Source organism: Toxorhynchites rutilus, chromosome 2 (assembly GCF_029784135.1).
Source record: "Toxorhynchites rutilus septentrionalis strain SRP chromosome 2, ASM2978413v1, whole genome shotgun sequence".
NCBI lineage: Eukaryota > Metazoa > Arthropoda > Insecta > Diptera > Culicidae > Toxorhynchites > Toxorhynchites rutilus.
This window is the reverse complement of record NC_073745.1, coordinates 100,079,469-100,093,187: the sequence shown is the minus strand read 5'-3', so window position 1 is coordinate 100,093,187 and position 13,719 is coordinate 100,079,469. Positions and strand designations below refer to the sequence as shown.

The following is a 13,719-nucleotide window of genomic DNA, read 5'->3' as shown; positions in this document are numbered from 1 at the left end:
TTTATTATCTCAAATTGGGTGATTAGGAAAGCCGCAGTAATGATTACAACAAACGGTGGTTTTTTACCAAACGTGTTTTCATTTAGTCCCGCTATGATTGTTCCCACAGTGATATTCATTTATTTTATTATTTTTTCTTCGTTTTTGTTGAGGAAGCCTGATGTATTTCGCTGCTACTCTAGTTGCTTCGTTTGGTCGGTACAATTTAAGGAGTACAAATTGGGCCAATTAAAACGAAGGTGAACCATGTTTAGATAATGCTTTTTGTGGTAGGTGCGTAGAAATATTTCCAATAAATTTATGCAAACACCTTTGCGATCTATTGAGAAATGCTCAAATTACGAGCGTTTGGAATCTTTTATTATTTCCTGCACGCTCACCATCCCTAATAAATTCATCCGACTTTTGTAGAATCCAGAACGCGATGGCTGCTATCACCTCATTGTCCGAGCTGTAATGATTATCCTTAAGGTCACAAGACACAAGGTCCTGAGAATACGGGGAATTGATGGAATTAGTTAAAACTTAAGGTTTTTCAGAGCCTCAGTTGCACGCGAAGTGTGTGAACGAGACATGTCGTGTTGCAATATTATTGGCGCCAGGTTACCTCTTACAAGACAAACTCGATGTCGTTAGTGTTTCAGTGTCTGTAGGTACTGTATATTCGACGACTTTGCGACGAAATCCTCGGAGGCATTGATTTAATGTTTGCTGCGTGTTTTGTCAATAAGTAAGTATTTCTTCACAGAGAACAGCCTGTACCCGACAATGAATCACACTAGGATTCACTTTCTCAGCAGTTAAAAATTTGATAACAACGCGTTGTTAATTCGCGTTGACATAGCACCAGAAAACGACCCCATACTTCCACTACTCAAAACCAACATAATAAAAGCAATGCCTTCAAACTTCGCAGGCGTGTATAGGAGTAATAATACTTCCACATAAACACCAGTTACGCTGAAGTTTATTTAGTTTGTCTTCTACAAGCATGTGCATTACTTATCACCATACCCTCGTATGATCCTCTATCACCTCCAGAATGATTCTGAATATATGCATTTGTTGTGAGAAAGTTTTTTTCTGATCTTAAGGGAATGTATAAAAAAATAAATCCTTCTTTTATACAAAAAAAAAAACAAAAACAAATATGGTAATTGATTTTGGTTTGTCCAGTCGAAAATATGATCATGGTTTGTCCACTTTTTTGAATACTCTAATTAAGCACACCTTTGTCAAATCAGGTATTCGAATGTTTCAAAACATATAAATAAAATTGTCTTTTTCATGGTTTACAGTAGTTTTATAGTATATTTTTATGGAATCACATGTTTTAAAGGATTATAAAATACACCATCTATTGGTGTCAATGCGCCCCTCATTCGGGCTAACTTTTAATCGATCACCAGATGATTATTTTGCACGTATTCAGACCTGCGGTTTGTTTATTGTGTCCTTCGCGCATAGCAGAAATAAAGTTTCTCTATGTTGAGTGTGTTGGAGAACACTTTTAAAATGCCCAAGAAAATGCAATATTCTGCAGAAAGCCTAAATTATGAATGGATCAATATGATGACAGTAAACTCAAGCAACGATAAATGCAACATCTACTTGAGAATTTATTTATTTATTTATTCTTAGTCTTCGGTGTTAAATCGTACAGACTGTGACTTAAACTAAACTAAATTCTAATTCTGTTAACGAACACTTGCTGATACAGAAATCAAAATTGTCATAAACTGCGTTAAAAGCACGAATACATGAGTTAACATTCCTCTTGAGACCACCTTGAATCGCCAACTCGACCGATTGCAGCAACATCAGCGGCAATTGGCGGAAACAATCATTTCATTGGAACCAGAACATCAACAAACAGCGCGATCATCATCCCACCAGTAAGACACATCATCGTTCGCTTTATCGCGAACCCAACTCCACACGCAGCGCGGACGCGATAGAAGAGAATGCAGAATCAGCATCAACGATAACGGGACACCGAGTGCACGCTTTCGATTCCCAGAAAATAGTATCTTTGTATAAACTAAGAAATCGGCAGGCCTCTGTATAAGGAAATGAAATAAAGTTAGTCTAGATTTAGCGACCATCGAAAACGGTTTGACATTTTTAGTTTTTAAAAACTCCGAAGTTCATGGAGGGAACTTAACTCATGTACTAAAAGGATTGTTGAACCCGTAGTTTTTCCTGTTATCTGGTAGTCGAAGAGCATTCCCAGCAAACATTAAACCGCATAACAAGCGTATATATAACATCATATGCCCTAAATTTTGGTTGGCATATAATGCGCCTAACTGGCATATGCATGCAAAAGTGGAGGCCATATACATACATGGCAAAAGCTTACCGAATTAGTTTGGCTGAATATGCAACTTTGACCGACTATAATAGCGATTATGTTGAAATTGAATTGCGATCTAATTTGAATATATTCATGAATTGTCAACGCACCTAATACGACTTTTGCCATACTCATATACATAGGAAAAAAACAAATGGAGCAAAATATTTTCGTAAAATGTTTATTATAGCCTCACGAATCGCCATTTTTATATATGAGTATTTATATTTGTAGAAATAATAATTATTTAATTTACTTGTGTTCGGAGTGAAATATGAATGTTTAAAATGGCACTGATTGATGTTTGGTTAAAACTGCTCCGATGTTGGTTCGAACCCTGGTCGTCTGGATTATCATCCACCAGCTATCGCGCCGGTTATCTGAAATTTAGTTCAACAGCGGTTAAAACTCGTACATTATATTCGATATGATATAACCTAATACATTCTATGCAGTAGGATCAGTCATTGCTGGTTGCCGATTTTATTATTTAAGAAAAGGATCTTTGATTTCCCCATCATAGAAACCAAATATATAATATCATTGAACTGGAATAATAAAAAATAAATTAATATCAATGAAACTATCTCAATTTTCAATTATTTTTATTACCATTTTCACTGTGCAATATGTCAATATGTCAGAAGTCATTTTTTGTAATATCTTCAGACATTGCTGTTATGAAATGAAACTTGTCAATGTTAAAGCATTTCATTGACATTTCAATATGATGTAATATGTTCTTTATTAGGATCTAATATGATTTACTGTTTCATGATTTTCTCCAGCATGCAACACGATTTACTGCAGTACTGAATCGATTTAAATTATACGCTTATACGACACACAAACTGCATCAGCGTAATATACGCATACGATGCGGATTAAATATATTTTATGACAATGTACATCATAAAACTGATGTTTATTATACCGAATTGCGACTTAATTTGATAATGATATATAAAATCGAGTTTTTACATTTAATGCGATTTCAAATATACACGATACATACTTTGATTGATATTATATGCGATTGTGATTTATTCTGATTTCTTGTAAGACTTAGCACGTGCAAAATTATACGATTTAATGTTTGCTGGGTCTGGTCGTCTGGATTATCATCCACCAGCTATCTCGCCGGTTATCTGAAATTTAGTTCAACAGCGGTTAAAACTCGTACATTATATTCGATATGATATAACCTAATACATTCTATGCAGTAGGATCAGTCATTGCTGGTTGCCGATTTTATTATTTAAGAAAAGGATCTTTGATTTCCCCATCATAGAAACCAAATATATAATAACATTGAACTGGAATAATAAAAAATAAATTAATATCAATGAAACTATCTCAATTTTCAATTATTTTTATTACCATTTTCACTGTGCAATATGTCAATATGTCAGAAGTCGTTTTTTGTAATATGTTCAGACATTGCTGTTATGAAATGAAACTTGTCAATCTTAAAGCATTTCATTGACATTTCAATATGATGTAATATGTTCTTTATTAGGATCTAATATGATTTACTGTTTCATGATTTTCTCCAGCATGCAACACGATTTACTGCAGTACTGAATCGATTTAAATTATACGCTTATACGACACACAAACTGCATCAGCGTAATATACACATTTGATGCGGATTAAATATATTTTATGACAATGTACATCATAAAACTGATGTTTATTATACCGAATTGCGACTAAATTTGATAATGATATATAAAATCGAGTTTTTACATTTAATGCGATTTCAAATATACACGATACATACTTTGATTGATATTATATGCGATTATGATTTATTCTGATTTCTTGTAAGACTTAGCACGTGCAAAATTATACGATTTAATGTTTGCTGGGTCTGGTCGTCTGGATTATCATCCACCAGCTATCTCGCCGGTTATCTGAAATTTAGTTCAACAGCGGTTAAAACTCGTACATTATATTCGATATGATATAACCTAATACATTCTATGCAGTAGGATCAGTCATTGCTGGTTGCCGATTTTATTATTTAAGAAAAGGATCTTTGATTTCCCCATCATAGAAACCAAATATATAATAACATTGAACTGGAATAATAAAAAATAAATTAATATCAATGAAACTATCTCAATTTTCAATTATTTTTATTACCATTTTCACTGTGCAATATGTCAATATGTCAGAAGTCGTTTTTTGTAATATGTTCAGACATTGCTGTTATGAAATGAAACTTGTCAATCTTAAAGCATTTCATTGACATTTCAATATGATGTAATATGTTCTTTATTAGGATCTAATATGATTTACTGTTTCATGATTTTCTCCAGCATGCAACACGATTTACTGCAGTACTGAATCGATTTAAATTATACGCTTATACGACACACAAACTGCATCAGCGTAATATACGCATACGATGCGGATTAAATATATTTTATGACAATGTACATCATAAAACTGATGTTTATTATACCGAATTGCGACTTAATTTGATAATGATATATAAAATCGAGTTTTTACATTTAATGCGATTTCAAATATACACGATACATACTTTGATTGATATTATATGCGATTGTGATTTATTCTGATTTCTTGTAAGACTTAGCACGTGCAAAATTATACGATTTAATGTTTGCTGGGTCTGGTCGTCTGGATTATCATCCACCAGCTATCTCGCCGGTTATCTGAAATTTAGTTCAACAGCGGTTAAAACTCGTACATTATATTCGATATGATATAACCTAATACATTCTATGCAGTAGGATCAGTCATTGCTGGTTGCCGATTTTATTATTTAAGAAAAGGATCTTTGATTTCCCCATCATAGAAACCAAATATATAATAACATTGAACTGGAATAATAAAAAATAAATTAATATCAATGAAACTATCTCAATTTTCAATTATTTTTATTACCATTTTCACTGTGCAATATGTCAATATGTCAGAAGTCTTTTTTTGTAATATGTTCAGACATTGCTGTTATGAAATGAAACTTGTCAATCTTAAAGCATTTCATTGACATTTCAATATGATGTAATATGTTCTTTATTAGGATCTAATATGATTTACTGTTTCATGATTTTCTCCAGCATGCAACACGATTTACTGCAGTACTGAATCGATTTAAATTATACGCTTATACGACACACAAACTGCATCAGCGTAATATACACATTTGATGCGGATTAAATATATTTTATGACAATGTACATCATAAAACTGATGTTTATTATACCGAATTGCGACTAAATTTGATAATGATATATAAAATCGAGTTTTTACATTTAATGCGATTTCAAATATACACGATACATACTTTGATTGATATTATATGCGATTATGATTTATTCTGATTTCTTGTAAGACTTAGCACGTGCAAAATTATACGATTTAATGTTTGCTGGGTCTGGTCGTCTGGATTATCATCCACCAGCTATCTCGCCGGTTATCTGAAATTTAGTTCAACAGCGGTTAAAACTCGTACATTATATTCGATATGATATAACCTAATACATTCTATGCAGTAGGATCAGTCATTGCTGGTTGCCGATTTTATTATTTAAGAAAAGGATCTTTGATTTCCCCATCATAGAAACCAAATATATAATATCATTGAATTGGAATAATAAAAAATAAATTAATATCAATGAAACTATCTCAATTTTCAATTATTTTTATTACCATTTTCACTGTGCAATATGTCAATATGTCAGAAGTCGTTTTTTGTAATATGTTCAGACATTGCTGTTATGAAATGAAACTTGTCAATCTTAAAGCATTTCATTGACATTTCAATATGATGTAATATGTTCTTTATTAGGATCTAATATGATTCACTGTTTCATGATTTTCTTCAGCATGCAACACGATTCACTACAGTACTGAATCGATTTAAATTATACGCTTATACGACACACAAACTGCATCAGCGTAATATACGCATTTGATGCGGATTAAATATATTTTATGACAATGTACATCATAAAACTGATGTTTATTATACCGAATTGCGACTTAATTTGATAATGATATATAAAATCGAGTTTTTACATTTAATGCGATTTCAAATATACACGATACATACTTTGATTGATATTATATGCGATTATGATTTATTCTGATTTCTTGTAAGACTTAGTACGTGCAAAATTATACGATTTAATGTTTGCTGGGTTGTGATGTCGAAGAGTGCGAGACGGGACGTTTATGTAGATACTCTGAAGTAATGCCGGGCAATCCATACGATTTGGGAGAATGTCGAAGATAAACACTCGCTGCAGCTTCAGGCGTCTGGCTGATAATGTCTCCAAACCAATCAGCAGGCAGCGTGATGTGTACGGTGGCAATTCGACAGGGTTAGCCCAGGGAAGCTGACGAAGAGCGAATCGAATGAAATGCTTCTGTACTCGTCCAAGTTTCAGACCATGTGAGACGTGATAAAGTGCCCAAACTGGCGCTGCATATTCCATAATACTGCGTACTACGGAGCAGTATAGTGGCTCGGTTGTAGGTGGAACCAGTTCGGCTGCGCATCCCTGGACGATGAATGGCGTCAATCCATCCACACCAGGTCCTTTGGAAACAACCAGGTCGTTCAGCGCTTCGAAAACGTCTCTAGTAGTAAAACGGAAATGAGGAAGATACACATCATACGAAGGTGTGAGACGGAATGTTTTCGTATTCGATGCCGGAGATGTGGATCGGAAAACAGTTTGAAAAAATTCAGCAAACAGGTTGGCGGCTTCTTTGGCTGTGCTTGCTCGGCGTCCTTTATATTCCACATTGCATGGAATGCGTTTCGATGATTTTTGAGCTCTAACAATAGCCCAAAAAGATGAAGAATTCAACTTCAAATCAGATTGGATCTTATCTACGTACGCTGCATATGTTGTCTTAAGCAGAACATTATATTCACTTTCAATGTGTCGTAGGATGTTGCTGTTTTATTCAGATCTGACACTAAAGAATCGATTGCGGGCTTTACGAAGCTTGTTGCGCAAGTGACGGAGCTCGGGCGTCCACCAAGGTTTACGGGTAACAATGAAAGTGCCAGTGTGGCGACGTGGAACTAGCTTATCGAAAACGTTATGTAGCGTAGCATAGAAAGCAGCCACAGTTTCATCCAGCGGAGTACAGCTCAAGCGTTGTGCCCAGTCAATTACCGAAAGTTCATTTTTCAGCGAGCTGATATCACATCTTTTGAAGTCGAAATACGTGGCTTCCGCCGGAGCGTGGCTGAAACATGGCACATGGAGGAACAATTCAAATACTTGCCTGCGAGTGGATTGAGGAAAACCCTTTCCCTTTCCACGAATACAGGGCCGGGATGACTCTGATGACATAATTCGACTGAGTCACGTGTTGTGCGATTGCTATCGGTGGTTGGCACGACTGTTTCGGGTGGGTGGGGGTCTTCCTTACGGCTTTCGCAGGTGCATCCCGGCGAAGGTGGTCCTTTTTGTGTGTATTGCGGAATTCGATTGTTTTCATTCAAAAATGGTGATTTCTAAAGCCGGACAAACCATGATCGTTTCTTGGGCAAACCATGATCAGAGGTGGTCAAACCATGATCATAATTCCTCTTTGAGGAAAATCGTTAAAAAAAATAAAAATTTTAATAATTTCAACGCCTTATGGTAGTATCAGCAACTAGAAACTTGGGGCTTTTCAACAAACCCAAACTCGTATCGATTATATGTCATTTTCATGAAGAAAAATCGATTTGCATTTACTAGTCGCGTAAAAACACCTAAAATCGGACAAATCAATATAATTTACCCTATATGGATGTAAAACAATGAGAAACAATAGCGTCGCGATCCTCCCTCAACAAGAGGTCCAAATAATTTGATTCCGCTAAGTCAATCGGCACTTTGATGAAGATCAAAATGAAATGTGTTCAAGAAATGTTAGTTGGACAACTTTTTATATGGAAATCAACGGTTAAACGGTTTCATTGTGATAAAACATAACAATAATAAAAATATAAGTAGCAGTTTACAGTACTCACAGTTTCTTCCTTTATTAATCTAAGGCCTTGATGAGACTAAAATAAAATCGTGGGGCATATGATGAAACCACTAACTGTGGATAGTGGAATTCTGACGTAATAAAATCGTTTAAATAGGTAACTGGCTATTTTGCTACTTCGGCTGTCTAGGATTTGAATTTTTCGTGATCTACTGTGTTCGACTAGTCAAGCCATTTCGTTTGATACCCATATTAACGGGGTTTGGAAAATAAGCAAATAAAGTTCTTAAATTAGACGGACTCATTCTGATTAAACCTAATAATAATAAAGGTAATGCAGTAGTTATCAGTTATAACACCCCTTTCTTCATTAATCTAGATTCTAGAGCATTAATGAGACTAAAATAAATTCGTGGGGCATATTATGAAACCACTAATTGTAGATAATGGAAATCTGACGCGCCCCACGATTTTCTTTTAGTTTTTATCCACATATTAGTCGCATTAATACTCTAAAGTTTAGATTGATGAAAGAAAGGATGTGATAACTGATAACTGCTACTTGCTTAATTATTGTTCAGCTTTTAGTACATTACCTGTACTAAATCACAATGAAACCGTTTAACATATTTTTTTTGCTTTTTTCTTAGTCTTTAGTACATTATCGGTATCATAAGTATATTTGTCTACAGTAAAAACATTCAACAATTTAAAAAAAATCAACCTAATTTTCTTCGGAATATTTTCATGATATTATGTATTCTATTATTCAAAACATTTCATTTGATACCGATATTGAGGAGATTGTCAAAAAAACATAGTCGACTCAACTCGACTTTTATATGGCGGCGACCTTTTGGAATTTATCTTGTTCATAATATAGTGTGTTCCGAAGTCAAGCCATTCAGCTGTATTTTGGCGGCGGCCAAATTGGATTTTTCAAGATCGTGGAATACGCAGTTTTATAATAACAGCAGGTATGAAGGTGTGTTCCAATTTTCAGATCAATCAGTCGACAGGAACGGGGTCAAATTCCTATGATTCCTATGTAACAACCATACAGACATTCAAACATACATACAAACAGGTCAAACTGATTGAAACCATTTTAAAAAGCTTTTGGTTATTTGGGGACTGTGACCATCTTAGATTTTGATTTTTCATGATCTTCTTCTTCTTCTTAAATGACACTAACGTTCCTAGAGGAACTTCACCGTCTCAACGTAGTATTATTTGCGTCATTTTCATTAGTACTTAGTTGAGGTTTCTATGCCAAATTACACAAATAACATTCTTAGTGGCAAACTCTAAGATACTCGTGACCACAGTGCAAGACGGAGGAAATTTCATTGACGAAAAATACCTCCGACTTGAATGGGAATCGAACCCGAACCCCCGCATGTTAGGTTTGACGCTAACCACTCGGCCACGGGAGCACAATCATAATCTACTGCGTTCTAGTAGTCGAACACTTTCATTTGGTACCCATATTGATGGGGTATATTAAAATAAAAACATAACTATTTTGTGTTGGCGACCATTTTGAATTTGCATTTTTCATAAATAAATGCGTTCTGCTAGTCATGCCCTTTCATTTGATACCCATATTGATGGAGTTTTGAGAAAATATGCAGTCCATCATTTTTAAGCGATAGTCATCTTGGGTTCTCAAGATAATTGAATACTAAGTTTCATAATGATAGCAGAGATGTGTTCCAAATTTCAGATCAATGGGTCGACAAGAAGGGGGTCGAATTTCTATAATTAAGTTTGTCGCCAAGCGCGATTCGGATGTGTTCCTGTCGGGGCCGAAATAGTACAATATGTCGGAACGCTAGAGAGTAAAAATCAGAGAACTAAACGGAAAAGAATTATTATTTATACTTTTGAAAAAACAGCACTGAACCGATCCCCTGCAAACAAACATACAAACAGGGCAAGCAATAGAACCGTTTAGTAGAAATAAGAATTTGAATCTGTGCACTGAAACATACCATTCTAAGTGTACCAAATGTGCCATTTGTGCCAATCTGTGCCAACTGAACACTGCGTTTCACAACTATAGAACCACTCATTTTTTCTGAGTTTGTAAGTGAGATATGTAAGAAGTTGGTTGAATTGAAGTATATAGTGTAGGATATAATAGCTATCGTCATTTAAAAGACCTGCTATTTGAAGTTTACTGTTGTGTTCAGGTGGAAAAATTCAAAAAACTAAAAATCCAGTGTTTCATAACTATAAAACCAGATGGAAAAACTGTCACTGCTTTCAAAAAATTAACGTCAATTCCACATAAATTACAATAAGTTTCTAACTCGGAGGTCATCTTTAGTACTCAATCAGTTCAAATAACCCATTCGGGGTGGATTTGACCAAGCTGCGCCATGTTGTAGTGTGTATCTCGTTCTACGCAGAAGATACTCTTCGCTTAAGCTCTTCAAATCACTCATACTCCTTGTAAGCTGCATCTACCATTCGTACGATCACTTGTCATAAGTTCTCATAAGATAAGGTTTTGATCTGGTAAACAAGCTGACCAGTCCAAAATCTGAAGCCCCTATTCAATAAACCATGTCTTGACTTTCCAGATGTTATGAATTAATGCCAAATTACCCAATTATCACAGTGTTTTTGATGCAAAAACAGCAGTAAATGATTCTGAAGTACTTCATTGGACTTCTGACTTTACATTGGTGTTAACAAAAAGCTATTTGGACTAGGCCGTTATGAAAATATTTTCCTCAAACCATCAAACTGCCGCTTGCAAAGTTACGAGTTGAAAAATTACATGAAACGTTCTGTAAGTCCTTCCAGTATTCCAGTTCCAGTTGGATTTCTTTTCATCAGAGAAGTTCTCCTGAAATAGTGAAACCCATGATAGGGTAAATGATCTTGGTTTGTCCGATTTAGGGTGTTTTTACGCGACTAGTAAATGCAAATCGATTTTTCTTCGTGAAAATCACATAGAATCGATACGAGTTTGGGTTTGTTGAAAAGCCCCAAGACTCCAGTTGCAAATACTACGCTAAGGCGTTGTAATTGTTTTTTTTTTTATAAAAATTGTTATGTTTTTTAACGATTTCCCTGAAAGAGAAATTATGATCATGGTTTGACAACCTCTGATCTTGGTTTGTCCAAAAAATGATCATGGTTTGTCCGGTTTTAGAAATCACCATTTTTGAATGAAAAAATTCGAATTTTCAAGTAGATGTTGCATTTATCATTGTTTGAGTTTACTGTCATCATATTGATTCAATCATAATTTAGGCTTTCTTCAAAATATTGCCTTTTCTTGGAATACATGGACTCACTGTATTTGGTATCTCGTTAAAAACTTCATTTGCAGCTGCAGTTTCACTGTGCTTGTTTTGGCTTCTTAATTCTGTTTCAGCATCCGATTTGTTTTCATTCTCAATACCTTACAGCTGCCGAACATAACTTTCATTATGACGTGTATTTTATCCACTCGGATGATAATTTTCTACTCCAGGAAATGTTTGAGGACAGTGCAGATGGAAAGTTTCACCAAATTCAACGATTTGACGTGGGTGGCCAAAATTATTTTCCCCGAATTCGAATTCGTTTTTATGTCTTCATTGCGGTCAAAATGGTTAGCGGGAAGCGGTAATTTGAGTTTCAGAAATTATAAAAAGCCACACGGGGCCATCTCTGGAGAGTACGGTGCTCGTTAAATCACATTTGTGCCATTTTTGGACAAAAAATTAGATCACAATGATCGAGCTGGTGCAATATCGTGGTGCAAAATCCTAGTGTTATCCTTCCACATATTTGGCCGTCTGCGACGATTTTCTTTCACTCTTTGTTGACTATGGGCTCTCCGGTAGGAATTCCGAAAGGTCAACATCATATCAGAAATCACCAAGTGAAAAAAAGATAACTTGTTCTAAATTGACATTAAGACCACTGAAAGTAGTACCAAGTTAAAAAAAAAATGATTGAAATTGAAAAAGTTTAGAGGGAAGATTTAAAATAACAAATCCCGTATATTGTCCTGTTTCTAAATCATACACATTGAAGGTCTCATTAAATAAACAGGGCAGGTGGATGCTGTAACAGTAACAGTAAACATCAAAGCTTTCTAACAAACTTTTGAGTCGTTCCTTAGACAAATTAGAGACAAATTGGACATTCAACTTTCAATAAATTAGAAAATAAAACGAATAAAGCTGCAGCAGTCGAGGGTTCCATGTAATTAGATTCGTTGCAACGATAGGGATTAGTTTCTATTGCATGTCTAATGTGTGCTTTTCTGAGTTCCGGCACATGCAACTAGGTTACCTTAATACCTAGATTGATTGGGCGATGTGTATCTAGAGGGTTTCATAATCAAACGATAATTATAATAAAGTTTGAACGAGTGAAAAGATTATCAACTACAGGGCTCGAAAGTATGCTGGTGCATAACTTTTCTTGATGGCCATATCACTGTTCAAATGTAACGATGCATTGAGGTTACATCGAGTGGAAAAGCTTTCAATAATGATTTAGGCGCTCTCATGTGCGCTAGAGCAGGTTGATTTACGTTCACCGTCGGTTTCGTAGACGCCTTTCCACTGAAAAATGTTGAATTTTGTTATGATATGTTAATCATCCATGTTTTGTTCTCTGTCTTTGCAGTGGAATCGCTCGTCAGAAAGTGGGCCCCATTGGTTTGGTTGGCACCTAACGAGAAGTACCTTCCAGGCGCTGTTGCAACATTTTTAGAACACGTACACGCGGAAAAGGCGAAGATAGTTACGGTCTATCCTGGCAATGAAATATCGGATGTGAGTGAACTCAACCACTATTCCTACTACTATGACAACGAGAACGAGTTGACCTATTATGATCCAGCGGTACGCCAGGCTGGGAGCCGAAACAAACGCAACTTTCGTGATCCAGCCACCTCTCTGGACCGCCTGTTTGACCTGTCCATTGGCAATGAATCCAAAAATTGGTATCTTGTCACCAATAGCGACATCGAGGAGCTGATTAACGATAAGGATTCGTTTATACACGGACAAAACCCACAGAAGGAAAATGTGCCAATCTATGCCGTGGTCAGTGTATGCCATTCAGCGTCTTCAATGATGGGAACGGCATCTGTGGCTGCGGCTCCAACAGCAGCCACATTGGAACCAGCTCCACTTTCATCCTCTGTGCCACTCCAATCGCCAACAACTGTATATCCCACACCACCAACGGGCCCGATGCATTCGTTCAACCATATTGAAAACGGTAATTCCAGGTATTGCTTATATTATAGATTAGACTTAATCTGCTATTCGTTATTATGGTTCAATCGAACTGTGCTCCTATTGTTTTTAACATTATATTTTTTTTCAATCATGCAAACAACCAGCGTCAATTTGAATGCAAATTTGCGATTA

General features: G+C 35.6%; 1 protein-coding gene across 14 annotated transcripts in view; it reads left to right on the top strand.

Annotated features, from left to right (window-relative positions):
• The window catches only part of LOC129765100 (uncharacterized), a 41,401-nt gene that overhangs the window by 9,401 nt on the left and 18,281 nt on the right, over nucleotides 1-13,719 (top strand). For all 14 annotated transcript variants that reach the window (XM_055764969.1, XM_055764968.1, XM_055764965.1 and 11 more), the window contains one exon: nucleotides 12,968-13,567. In XM_055764969.1, coding sequence (XP_055620944.1) covers nucleotides 12,968-13,567 — 600 coding nt within the window. The remainder of the gene's footprint in view (nucleotides 1-12,967; nucleotides 13,568-13,719) is intronic.